The following is a 13,668-nucleotide window of genomic DNA, read 5'->3' as shown; positions in this document are numbered from 1 at the left end:
GTTGCCTTTTTTTAGAGAAAAGGAAACACAATTCTGACATCATTTAAAAAGTGTAGCCTTAGGTATTATAGAAATCACTTATAAAGTGTAGCCCTATGTTAATATTTATGGGTCCACTTTTTATATCAAAGGAAACGCTTTTTGAAGATAGCCTATTTATTAAATTTTGGGTACGCTTTTAAAATGATGCCTAATAAGCGCTTTACCCTCTTTTTTTTCGATCCAAATTAAAGCAAACTCACAACACTTAGTGAAATTTTTGTTCTCTCCAAAGCTCATTATCCCCTTTATCCCCTTTCTGGAACCACATGAATCACAGCGCCTTTGTTCCCTCCAAAGCTCACCACTCATCATCGCGAAGAACCCTCGCTCATCACCCAGTCACCACTCACCGCCAGTCACCACCCACCACTCACCACATCGCTGCGCCGCTCACCAGCTCACCACTCACCAGCTCACACTCTCATCCTCACTCAACACACACACAAAAGAGGAAAAAAAATCAGAAAAGTAGAGAACGGGAAGAAGAAGAGAAGAAGAGAGGAGAGGGAAAGGAAGGAGAGGATGATGCCGGCTAGGGCTCCGCCGCGTGGACCATCGTCGTTGCGTGCACTGACCGTCGCCTCAGCATCGCCATCTCGTGCACTCACCGTCACCGCTCAGCATCATCATCGCGTGTGCTCACTGTCGCTGCTCAGCATCGTCGTCGTCGCTCAGCATCGTCATTGCCACTCACCTGAGAAGGTATGTATCAATTTTCAGTTTGTTCTGTGAAATTTGGGAGGTTTTGGGTTCCAATTTTAGGGTTTTTAATTAGGGATTTTACTGCATGAATGGTTTTAGCTTCCTGGTAGCCGAGAAGCAATCGCAGACCACCTACAATAATTCTTAATCTCATTCTCTTTGTCGCTCATCATCTCACTTTTTATCTCATTCGCTCTCTCTTTGTCTCACCCTCTATCTCACTTGTTCTCTGTGTATGGATTTTTCTTCTGTGAATTTTTGAAGGCTTTGGGGGTTCTATTTTTTGGGCTTTCTAATTTTATGAGTTTCTGCTTCTTGCTTCGTTAGGGGTTTTCTTTTTTGTTTGAGAAGATTATTGGCCTCAAGTGTGCGAATTGTCGCCTCTTCAAACAGAGTTTATTATTTCTAACACCATTTGTGGTTTGTGTGTGCTATGAATTTGCAGAGCTAATGCAGATAGAAGCCAGAAGATTGGGAATTACTGATCAATGGTTCTTTAAGCTCTTCCTTATCACTGATATTGGATCCGTGCAGCCTGTGTCAGGCGCTGAATCTGTTCTAGGAAGGCAAAGTCAGTGGAAAGGATACAAAGACTAATGAGACTAAGGTTCGTTCACATCTAGTGGTTCAAAGAATAATCCAGGATTATTGGTTACATACTTGTATTCATTGATTTGGTAGGTTAAGATGCCACTTCCTGATATGATGGTAAGCTGAAAATTGGCGTGAATAAGTTTTTTGATCATTCAGGATAGAAGATTTTATAATGAAAATATCATTCTTATGCATGTTGCTTTCTAGTAAATATTAGTGTTTTTTATTTACATAGAAGATGCTTATTGAAATTTGATTGACTTGTATATGTGCCTAAGGCCACCGATAATAGCTCTTGCCAGCAAATCTGAAATATCCACCTCGAACAATGTGGTTAAGTATTATCTAACATGTTAAAATGGATATTCTCAGGTTGTTGTGCTGGCTATGGATGAATCAGTATTAGATGTAGATCAGGTGGAAAATCTCATTAAGTTTTGTCCTACCAAAAAAGAGATGGAACTTTTGAAGGTAAAGATTAACAAACTTATCATACTTAATTCTTACATCTTGTTTTGTCAGCTAAGGTTTCTCATTTGGCGTCTGTTGTTACGGAAACATATCTTTTACTCTGGTTTGTTTGCTTTTCTAATTTTGATTCCCCTTGTTTATGAAGAGATACACTGGTGACAAAGAGAATTTGGGAAAATGCGAACAGGTGTGTACTAATTTGTTATAGCCATATCATTATTTATGATAGCTAATTTAGTGTAAATCTAAGTACTCAGATTTATATAGGATACTGTTTGTAGGCTCCATAACTAGGATCCGTCTACCAGCATTTGATTTTTTAGACCCTTTACTTACTTTAAAATCTGATAGGGAGTTGGGAGGAATGGTTGAGAAATGAAGTAGAGAAGAGAGGAAACTTATTTTAAGGGAAAAAAAAAGAAAAAACAATTGTTGGCATGGAAACTGGAAATTGCAAAATTCTGGGTGTAAATAATTAGCTGCAAAGGTTAAAGAACTGAATGCGGCAAGGCTTTGATTTTGGAAGTGAATCTAACATATGATAATGATCAATAAAATTGTGCAAGAAGTTTGTTTCCTTGGAAGGCAGCTCATATGAATTCAAGGTCTATATCACGTATAGTTACAGATTTGTTGTTGCCTGCTTGCTTCTAGAAAGAAAGAAGCAATTTATTACATGTCCCCGCTTTTCCTTTAGATGTTGGTTATAAAACAATTCTTTTGGCATTTCCTAATGCAATATCATACTATGTATCTATAATCATATCCTTGTATATATTTGGTCATGTTTCAGTATTTTTTATAGCTGATGAAGGTGCCACGAGTAGAGTCAAAGTTAAGAGTATTCTCTTTCAAGATTCAATTTCTGTCTCAGGTATGGTGGTGCTTGCTATATTTTTCTTTATGTTTGATTCAGTTATGCTTTTTTCTTTTTGCAGGTTACAGAATTTAAGAAGAGTTTAAAAAATGTGAACTCTGCTTGTGAAGAGGTACATTGTGCATGAAACTAACAAACTGTGTTATTGGTATTTCTTTGACGTCATGCATTTTCTCTTGGGAATAGGTCCGAAAGTCTGTCAAGCTGAAGATCATGAAGAAAATTCTTTTTTTTGGGTAATACATTAAATCAAGGAACAGCTAGGGGTATGTACTTTTTTCCTTTAAACGTTAATGTCCTTATCATTCTCTAGGACATCGTTCTAGCTCTCTCAATTTTCTATGTTTGGATAATCACAGGCCCTTCTTAATTTTTCAGCAGTTAAAATTTAATTTGATTCTGTTAGATCTTGTCTAACATAAACTTACAGTTTATGGATTACTATTTATTTATTTAATTTATGCAAGATCTGCAATTGGATTCAAGTAGGATAGTCTTTTAAAGCTTACTGACACTCGTGCTTCTAACAAAATGACACTGATGCACTATCTTTGCAAGGTATAATAACAATTGCACTAAAGGAATATATCATTTGAACTTACCTTCTTTCCATTTTGCTATTTTGGCTCTAGGTTCTAGCTGATAGGTCGCCTGGACTGCTTGACTTCCACTTAGACCTTGTAAGCCTGGAAGCTGCGACTAAGGTGATGATTTATGCTTGGTTGGAAAAAGAAAATTATTCAACTACTAATTGCTAGTTTGGTTGGTTTATTGGTTCTGTTTCACTTTGTTCCCCTGTAAAACTGAGCACATATCTCCTCCTCTGACTTCTTGCAATGATATGTGTGTCACTTCCATTTGTTTGTGGCTGAAAATTGTTTGTGCGATTCTGGTTGTTGTATTTCTGATTTTGTGGACTTCCGTTTGCTATGGCTAAAAGTTATATTGCTATTTTTGGTTCTTTTCTTTTTACCATGAACTAGAAACATAGGATGACTTAGTATATATGAATTTTTTCCTATTTTTTTATTCATCTGCCGATAAAAAGCAAATAATACTAGCTAGCTATGGTTATAGACTTATAGTATTAGTATTTTCAAATTAAAGTTATTAGTTTTAATTAAAAAAAATGTTACAACAGCAGATATAGTATGTATAACAATAATATATTAAAATTTTAGTTTTTAGGTGCTAGTCCTAATCATCTTCTATATGTTGCTGCTGCATGTAGTAGTAGTAGTTAGAGGAGTAATAATTCAAGATTGGCTTGTGTAGGAGAGTTTAACTTTTGAAATGTGAAGAGAATAGGGAAACTTTGTGGCAACAGTTCTGATTTTGGCATTGTGGTGGGAGGCAGGAGATTTTTGTCTAGCTGCTAGGGTGATGATTTTTTAAATTATAGCTCTTTATCTTATGGTTTATAGCTTATACTTTTTTTATCTTTGAATTCTAATTTTGGATTTGTGAAACACTACTATGCATTGGTGAAACTTGTACACGGTACAGAAAGGATTAATGATATCAGTCATTGATAGTTTTGAGTCTGGTTTTTTAATTTTTATAATCGCAAATGTCATTATAAATATTTTTCTAATTACTTTTCTATATAATTATGCAGGATAATATTGAGGATGATGATAATGAAGATTAAGTTGATTATTATTGTGGTTTATTGGCTAAGATAGAGTAGTGTTGGGAATGGATACATGTATAGTTGACTAATAACTTTTATTAGAAGATACTTATGTAGGATATAATGTTTTAATTTTTTATAGAGTATTAGTAGTAAATTCTAAGTGATATCATAGTTATTTTGATATGGCTATGTTTATTTTAATATGAGATGTATGAATCTTTAAAATTAACATTATTCTAGTACTTTTGGATCATTATTATAAATATATTTTGGTTACAGATAATTTTTATTATTTAAAAAAATTATTTAGTATAATTATTCTAGTACTTTTGGATCATTATTATAAATATATTTTGGTTACAGATAATTTTTATTATTTAAAAAAATTATTTAGTATAATTATTTATTTATTTTTATTTTATAATATTTAACTCATTTAATTAAAAATGTAGAATTATTTTATATATATATATATATATATATATATATATATATATATAAAATAAAAAAAATAATAAGGGACCTAAGGCTACACTTATATACAGTAGCTATAGTATACAAAAAAAAACGAGGGACCTAAGGCTACACTTATAAAAAGTAGTCATGGAATATAATGTGGCTACGCTTGACAGGTGATGCAATAGTGTTGAAAAGCGTAGCCTATTCTAGTAAAAATGGAAGCTGAAAAGCGTAGTCTTTGGTCCTACACAGCATCACTTGAAAAGTGTAGCCTATTTCCAAACGCCAAAAGTGTAGCCCTTAGTGCTGAAAAGCGTAGCCTTTGAGAATAGGCAACGGCCGAATAGGAATCACCCCAAAAAGCGTAGCCGTAGCCCAAAAAGCGTAGCCGTAGCCTAAGGCATCATTTTTTTCACTTTTGGCTACACTTTTCAAGTGTACCTGAATGGATGTTTTTCTTGTAGTGTTCCAAATACAACTTCAAGCAAATTTAACATAAAAGCTTTAATTAAAATTAGTGAAATTTTGTTCTAAAGATAGGGTCTTAGAAGAAACTTATTGTCTTTTCAATCAAGCAGAACATGCATGCAACTAATCTATTACTATGCAATTTATCCTATTCTACAAAAGAAAAATCTAACTAAATATCCTAATTTATTGGTGCTATGGAAGAGGAATTACCTCCGGAAGTCAGATACAGACCGACCTCCCCACACTTAAGGCTTTGCACCATCCTCGGTGCCATCTGTCAGGAACAAAGGTGGGTTGGTAGCAGTATCTCCATCGTCGGGGCCATCGTGGCTCCCTGTGCTGGTAAAAGAAGTGGAGTCCTGGGTATCTGAGTCCTTGAATTTTCCCATGATCAGCTCCTTGAGGTATGTGAATCGGCGCTTGTTATGGCGCTCTCTCATCTTAGCTTTCTGTTCATGCCGATCCAACTTTTCAAGTATCTGATGGAGCAGTTGGGCTGTTGTAGGTGCCTGTGGTGTTGAAGAAGGAATATCTTCAACTGGTTCAGTAGGCTGGCTAAAAATGGCTGCTGGAAGTCTAAGGTACTTCCCGTTGGAAACATACTGATCATCCCATGGAAGCATGGCTTTGGTGTCCCCAGCTCTGTAGGAGACTCCAGCTGTTGAGACAAGATCTGAGACCAGGGCGGGAAAAGGTAAGTTGCCCGCAATTTATACGTGTCCCATGGCATTCCGGATATGTCTTCGTAGATTCAAAGGTTGGTCTGTAAGGATGCACCATAGTAGAGCGGCCATGTCCGCAGTGAAGGAGGACTCGTGAGTGCTCGGATAGACGTAATGGGACATAATCTGTGCCCATATGCGAGCCTCCAAGGTAAGTGCTAAAGCCGAAATTCCCTTAGGGCGGGTACGATGGTATCCGTAGATCCAGCTGCTGCCAGGTAGTGTGATAACTCTGAGAACGGCGTCCCAGTCAAATTGGTACATCTGGCGCTTGAGTGCGGCTTTTTGAAAGGCGTCCAATCCTTCTGGAACAGGGGGAAAACCTAGAGGCTTTTGAATGGCTTCTTCAATAATGGGGACTTGCTTCTGACGGACATAGACAGACTGCAGGGTTGGCAGGTAGAAGTTGGAGTAGAACTCGACTACCCAAGAAAGATTGACCTGCCTTGGCTGTCTCTGTAGGAAACCCCATTGTCTTCAAGCAATTTGCGGCTCAACAAAGGTAGCAATATTGGGCAGAAGGAGAAGAAGGTATTCGTTGTTGTAACTCCTTTCAGCCAGGATGGGGAACATCTGCTCACAGTAGCGATTGGGGAATCGCGCAGTGTCCTTTGCTGGGAAAGCTTTTTCTTTATCATCAACCTTTATGATCCTCTTAATCTTCTTTGTTGAGGGCTTTACGGCAGTTGAAGAGGGTTCTGCCACTAATGCTCTTGTTGTACCTCTTCTTGCTGGTTGTTTGGGGGTAGCTTTCTCCTTGCCTTTCTTGGTGGCCATCCTGAAAAAGGAAAGAGAAAGTAAATTAAATTTACAGGGGTAGAGCAAGGAAGAGGGTGGTGTAAGTGATAATCAATGCACAATAAAGAAGAATGACGTTAACTCATGGTTATGACCACATGGAAAAAGTCATCAATGGAAATATAGCAAGTGCACATGGGGACAAATAAATGCAAGGGGTTTATTGGCATGCAGGCAAAGGCATGAGTAGCATAGGTCAAGCATTCAGTGCACAATTAAAATATGTTATCACTCGTAACTAACCATCACGTTTGTATTGAAAATTAAATTCAATGAATAAAATAGTAAAGGGAATTTGTGAAAAGAAAGCATTGAATATTAGAGTAGAAAAATGTAAAGAAGTTCAGAATGCCATAGGACTTTTTCACAAACACATAGCATGCATGTAGAAAAAGCTCTTGAAAATAAGAATTTGAACATGCAAGTAATTCCTTAAAAAGCAATATATAATTGCCAAACAAATTTACAACAATCCACAAGCATATAATGAAAAACAATGACTCAAATAAATTTATAACACCAAGTAAAAAGGAAAAAGAAAGGAAGAAAAAGAAGATATGAGTAATGAAAGTAAAAAGAAAAGAAAATAAGATAACATATAAAAATAAGAAGAACAATAGAAAAGTAAGGAGGGAAGGAGAAGAAAAAAAGAAAAACCTTGTTAATGGGGTGAAAGAGAGGAAAAAGTAAGAAAGAAGGAAGAAGGAAGGAAGGGAGGGAGAAGAAATAAAGAGGGAAAAGAGAAAATAGGATTTGGGGAGAAAAAGATATGATAATTGGCAAATTAGGAAAACTGTGCGGCGCAAGCGACGCGGTCGCATGGGGCACGCGATCACGCGACTTGCGCTTCAACTGAATGACGCGGTTGCGTCGGTCACGCAGTCGCGTGACCCGTTTTATGCCATTGGCGCGAAAGCAGCCGCGTACTCGCACAACTCTCTGTTCAAAGTCATTAAATGCCAAATTTTGGGTGACGCGATCGCATGGGGCATGCGATCGCGTGAGTGGTCAATTATTGGGGTACGACGCGGACGCGTGGGGCACGCGATCGCGTGAGAGGGACTGCGCGTCGCCAGTCCAGCACCACTCTAGCACAACTTTCGGGTGTGCACCACTTTGACGTCGAAATCCTGGTCACGCGGCCGCGTGGGAGGCCATTATTCCCATATGACGCGGTCGCGTCGGCGACGCGGTCACGTGGGACAATTTGTGCCATTGGCACGCCTCCAGCCACGCTCTCGCGTGACTCTCTGTTCAATTTATTATTCTCTCCAACACCTACGACGCGGACGCGTCAATGAGGCAGTTGCGTCACGTGAATTCTTTTTTTTAATTAAAATAAAAGTATGGAAATGTAGATGCACGAAATGTACTAATGAAGAGATGAGTTATTGAATAAGAAAACTAAAAATAAAGAAAAGAACGATCATACCATGGTGGGTTGTCTCCCACCTAGCACTTTGTTTTAACGTTCGTAAGTTGGACGCTCCACTAGCTCAGTCTTCGGCTATGTGGGGATCTTCCAAGAGAAAGATCTCAAGCTCCTTGTTTTTCTTCAGCTTCTCGCCATGGTACAACTTTAAACGATGTCCATTAACTTTGATAAGTTCAAAGCTTGAAGGATGGCTTAGGTGATAAACTCCGTACGGTTCGGCCTTCTCTACTCTGTATGGACCTCCCCATCTTGATCTCAACTTGCCTGGCATGAGCCTCAGTCGAGATTTATAAAAGAGGACTAAGTTCCCAGGTTGGAACTCTTTCCTCCTGATGTGCTGATCATGTACAGCCTTCATCTTCTCTTTGTATAGTCTTGAGTTCTCATAAGCTTCTAGGTGAAGGCTCTCCAGTTCCTGCAGTTGCAACTTCCTTTCAGATCCAGCTTTTTCAATTCCCATGTTGCATTCCTTTATTGCCCAGAAGGCTTTGTGCTCTACTTCAACAGGGAGATGACAAGCTTTTCCATAAACTAAGCGGAAAAGACTCATCCCAATGGGTGTTTTGTATGCTGTTCTATATGCCCAGAGTGCATCTTGTAGCCTGGTGCTCCAGTCTCTTCTATGACGTTTGACTATCTTCTGCAAGATATGCTTTATCTCTCTATTTGATACCTCGGCTTGCCCATTAATCTGAGGATGGTAGGCTGTTGCAACTTTATGAATTATCCCATGCTTCTTCATTAGTCCTGTTAGTCTTCTGTTACAAAAATGGGTGCCTTGATCGCTCACGATTGCTCGTGGTGATCCAAAGCGACAAATAATATGGTTTCTCACAAAGGAAACAACAGTGTTAGCATCATCAGTGCGGGTAGGAATTGCTTCCACCCATTTGGAAACGTAATCCACAGCTAACAATATATAGAAATAACCATTATAAATTGGAAATGGACCCATGAAGTCAATGCCCCAAACATCAAAAATTTCACAGAAAAGCATAATCTGTTGAGGCATCTCATCCCTCCTGGATATATTACCAAATTTCTGGCATGGAAAATAAGATCTACAAAATTTAGCAGCGTCTCTAAAAAGAGTAGGCCACCAGAATCCACAATCTAAGATTTTTCTAGCAGTTCTTTGAGGGCCAAAATGTCCTCCACTCTCAGATGAGTGACAGGCCTCTAAGATGGACTGGAATTCTGATTGAGGCACACACCGTCTAATTACCTGGTCAGTGCCACATCTCCACAAATATGGGTCATCCCATATATAATATTTAGACTCGCTTTTCAGCTTGTCTTTTTGATGCTTAGAAAAGTTCGGAGGAAAAGTGCGCCTAACTAGATAATTAGCTACAGGTGCATACCAAGGGACTATCTCAGATACTGCTTGCAGGTTATCAAATGGGAAATTATCAGCTATAGGAGTAGAGTCATCTGTAATATGTTCAAGGCGACTCAAGTGGTTTGCCACTAAATTCTGGTTACCACTCCTGTCCTTAATTTCCAAATCAAATTCTTGTAATAGCAGTATCCAACGTATAAGCCTTGGTTTGGACTCCTTTTTAGCTAATAAATACTTTAGAGCTGCGTGGTCTGAATACACTACTACTTTAGTACCAAGTAAATAGGCTCGAAATTTATCCAGGGCAAAAACAATAGCAAGAAGCTCTTTCTCGGTAGTAGTGTAATTCGACTGAGCGGCATCTAAAGTTTTATACGCGTAAGCAATAACAAAAGGATCCTTACCTTCATGCTGAGCCAGTGCTGCTCCTACGGCATGGTTGGAAGCATCACACATTATTTCAAATGGTTGGCTCCAGTCTGGTCCTCTCACAATTGGAGCTTGAGTCAGGGCGGTTTTCAGCTTATCAAACGCTTGTTTGCAATTTTCACTGAACTCAAACTCAATATCTTTCTGCAGTAGCCTGGATAAGGGAAGTGCTACCTTACTAAAGTCCTTAATGAACCTCCTGTAAAAACCTGCATGGCCAAGGAAAGAACGGACCTCCCTCACAGAAGAGGGGTAAGGTAAACTAGAAATAACTTCCACCTTTGCTGGATCTACAGAAATGCTAGTGTTAGACATAACATGTCCTAGTACAATCCCTTGTTTAACCATAAAGTGACATTTTTCAAAATTTAATACCAGGTTTGTACTGACACATCTATTTAATACTCTAGATAATCCATCTAAGCAAAGGATAAATGAATCGCCATAAACACTAAAATCATCCATAAAAACCTCTATACAGTCCTCAATAAAATCAGAGAAAAGACTCATCATGCACCTCTGGAAAGTAGCTGGTACATTGCACAAGCCAAAGGGCATTCTCTTGTAAGCATAAGTCCCAAAAGGACATGTAAAAGTGGTCTTTTCCTGATCCTCGGGAGCTATATGAATCTGGAAATAACCTGTGTAACCATCTAGAAAACAATAATGTGATTTACCTGACAGGCGATCCAGCATTTGATCAATGAATGGAAGAGGATAGTGATCCTTACGGGTTGCTTGGTTGAGGTGTCTGTAGTCAATGCAGACCCTCCAGGCGTTCTGAACTCTGGTTGCTATGAGCTCTCCATGCTCATTCTTCACTGTAGTGACTCCAGACTTCTTTGGAACCACTTGTACTGGGCTTATCCATTCACTGTCTGAGATGGGATAGATGATATCTGCCTCTAGTAGTCTGGTCACTTCCTTTTTGACAACCTCTAGGATAGTGGGGTTCAGTCTTCTCTGGGGTTGACGGACAGGTCTTGCTCCCTCTTCTAAAAATATTCTATGCTCACAGACTTGAGGGTTTATGCCTACTATGTCTTCCAAACTCCAACCCAATTGCCTTCTTGTGCCTCCTCAGCACACTAAGTAACTACTCTTCTTGTTGAGAAGTAAGTTCCCTTGAAATGATAACCGGGAACTTCTGCCCGTCTTCAAGGTAAGCATATTTGAGGTGTGGAGGAAGGGGTTTTAATTCTAACTTCTAATCATGTTCAGGCTCTGGGTTGCCTGGAGCTGGTAACACTGGTAAGGCACTGTCATTGTCCTTTGAGAATATCCCCACACTTGGGCCTTGTCCTGTGTGCTTCTCTTCAAATTCCTCCTGGTGAACTTCAGCCACGGTTTCATCTATAATGTCACACTTGAGGATAGAGTGATCCTCCGGAGGATGCTTCATAACTCCATTCAGATTGAAGATCAATACTCGGCCATCTATTTCAAAGAGTATGTTCTTGAAAAAGCATCTAATTTAAACTTTGAGGTCTTCAGGAATGGTCTTCCGAGTAGGATTGATGATGGCTTGTCTGAGTCATTTTGGGGCATTTCTAGGATATAAAAATCAGTGGGGAACGTGAGTCCCTTAATGCCCACTAATACATCTTCAGCAACTCCAACCACTGTAATAATGCTTTTATCTGCTAACACAAAATGAGCTGCCGACCTTTTTAAGGGAGGGAGCCTCAAAACATCATATATAGACAAAGGCATTATACTCACACATGCTCCTAAATCACATATGCAGTCAAAAATTATCACACCACCAATAGTACAATTAACTATACAAGGACCTGGGTCACTACACTTTTCAGGTAAACCACCCATTAAAGCAGATATGGAACTCCCTAAAGGAATAGTTTCTAATTCGTTAATTTTGTCTTTATGTATACATAAATCTTTTAGAAACTTTGCATACTTAGGTACCTATTGAATAACATCAAATAGAGGAACAGTTACCTCAACCTTTTTGAATATCTCTACCATTTTTGGATCAGGTTCCAACTGCTTCCTGGGCTTCCTTGCAAGTTGTGGAAATGGAATAGAAGTGGTGTCTTCTGCAGTGTCTACGCCTTTTAGTGCTTCCTCTTGTGGTTGCACTTCTTCTTCTTCAGCCATGTCCCGTATGTCCTCTTCCTCTTCAACATCTTCTAATTCCACTACCTCTTCAGCTGAGGCGTGTTCTGGTGGGCTTGTCTCCTCCTGATTCCTCTCCTGCAGTGTGGTTCCAGACCTCAAGGTGATGACATTAATACCACCCTTGGGATTGGGTAATGGTTGAGAGGGAATTCTACTGGAGCTCAAAGGTTGGTTATTGGAGTTGTTCATTGATCCAATCTGGGAGACAAGAGCCTGCAAAGTAGCATTCAGACCATTTAGAGTGGCATTAATGTTATTCTCCATGGTCTGCTGTCTCCGATCAATTGATTGTAGTAAGTCATCATTAGCAGAAGAAGAAGGATAGGTAATTTGAGAGGTCTGCTGTAGGGTATTCTGTGGTCCGTAGGATTGCCTTAGGTGAGGTGCCCTGTAAAGCTGATTCTAATTCTGCTGCCTGTTGTTGTTGTTATTCCACCTCTGATTTCCCTGATTATCTCTGCCTTCTCTGTTGTTATTGTTGTCCCTCCAATTCTGGTTAGAATTGTCTTGCCATCCGTGGTTGTAATTGCCACCTTGATTGTACCCTTGGTTGGGGCGGTCATAGAAGTTATGTGTGGCTACCACGGTGTTGTCTTCCTGCTGGAGCTGCGGACATTCATCAGTATAGTGGCTATAATCAGCACAGATTCCGCAAACTCTCTGTGGGACTAACTGTTAATTTTACTGTGGTGGTGAAGGTTGAGCTTGCTGAACTTGTTGTTGGTTCAATTGCATCTACTTCAGCAAGTTGGTCATTTCACAGATACTCTGAGTTAAAGCAGCAGTCTCTCTGCTAGAGGATACTTCTGCAACGGCTTTTACATGGCCTTGTTTCTGCCTGTGATTCCTAGTAGATTCAGCTAAGTCACTGATCAATTGCCATGCCTCATCAATGGTCTTGTACTTTTTCATAGACCCATTGCTAGCACTTTCTAATGTGGTCTTATCTTGGGGCCTCATGCCCTGTGTGACATAACCGAGTAACACTATCTTGTCAATCATATGGTGGGGGCAAGCTTCCAAAAGATTATTGAAGCGCTCCCAGTACTCATAGAGAGTTTCAGAATCATCCTGAACAATCATAGAAATATCTTTCCTCAGTTTATCAGTAACTACAGTTGGAAAGAACTTTTCCAAGAATTCACTTCTCAGTGTATTCCAGCAACTTCAATAGCAAATTGAAATGATGACAAAGAGGATTGATGGATTACAACTTGCAGCAGTGAGCACAACTAACCAACCAACAGTGGTGTAGGGACAGCAGGAGCAAAGCTATGAAGAGCAGCAACCTGAACAAGTGTAGTACATGCACAATCAAGGTTTCGGACAAAATGATTTCCATGGAGATACCACTCATCTTGGAGAAACTACCCCAATCTGAAATGGGGAGAGAACCAGAACCAGAACCAGCAACCTTGGGAAAGGAACTCCAACTAAAAATAACTCCCGCAACACAAACAACCACAATCATTCATCCAACAACTCTAACCAATACAAAAGCCCACAAAACACATATCATCCACCCCCAACAACTCACAAAACACCCATCTC

At 39.4% G+C, this 13,668-nt stretch overlaps 1 protein-coding gene and 1 non-coding gene across 2 annotated transcripts; both read left to right on the top strand.

The window, feature by feature from the left end:
- The first annotated feature begins 1,431 nt into the window (after window positions 1-1,431).
- LOC107630529 (formin-like protein 21b) lies at window positions 1,432-2,926 on the top strand. Its single transcript, XM_088507753.1, has 6 exons — window positions 1,432-1,452; window positions 1,711-1,809; window positions 1,955-1,996; window positions 2,615-2,683; window positions 2,748-2,798; window positions 2,873-2,926. The coding sequence occupies exons 1-6, from the start codon at window positions 1,432-1,434 to the stop codon at window positions 2,924-2,926; spliced, it is 336 nt and encodes a 111-aa protein (XP_088363879.1).
- A 10,187-nt stretch (window positions 2,927-13,113) lies between these two features.
- LOC148571309 (small nucleolar RNA R71) lies at window positions 13,114-13,221 on the top strand. The gene has a single exon (XR_015880373.1). It is a non-coding gene; the product is annotated as a small nucleolar RNA R71 (small nucleolar RNA).
- Window positions 13,222-13,668: the final 447 nt, after the last annotated feature.

This window comes from Arachis ipaensis, chromosome B3 (assembly GCF_059453495.1).
Source record: "Arachis ipaensis isolate K30076 ecotype BB chromosome B3, ASM5945349v1, whole genome shotgun sequence".
NCBI classification, from domain to species: domain Eukaryota; kingdom Viridiplantae; phylum Streptophyta; class Magnoliopsida; order Fabales; family Fabaceae; genus Arachis; species Arachis ipaensis.
The sequence above is the reverse complement of the archived record's forward strand: the minus strand, read 5'-3'. Positions and strand labels throughout refer to the sequence as shown.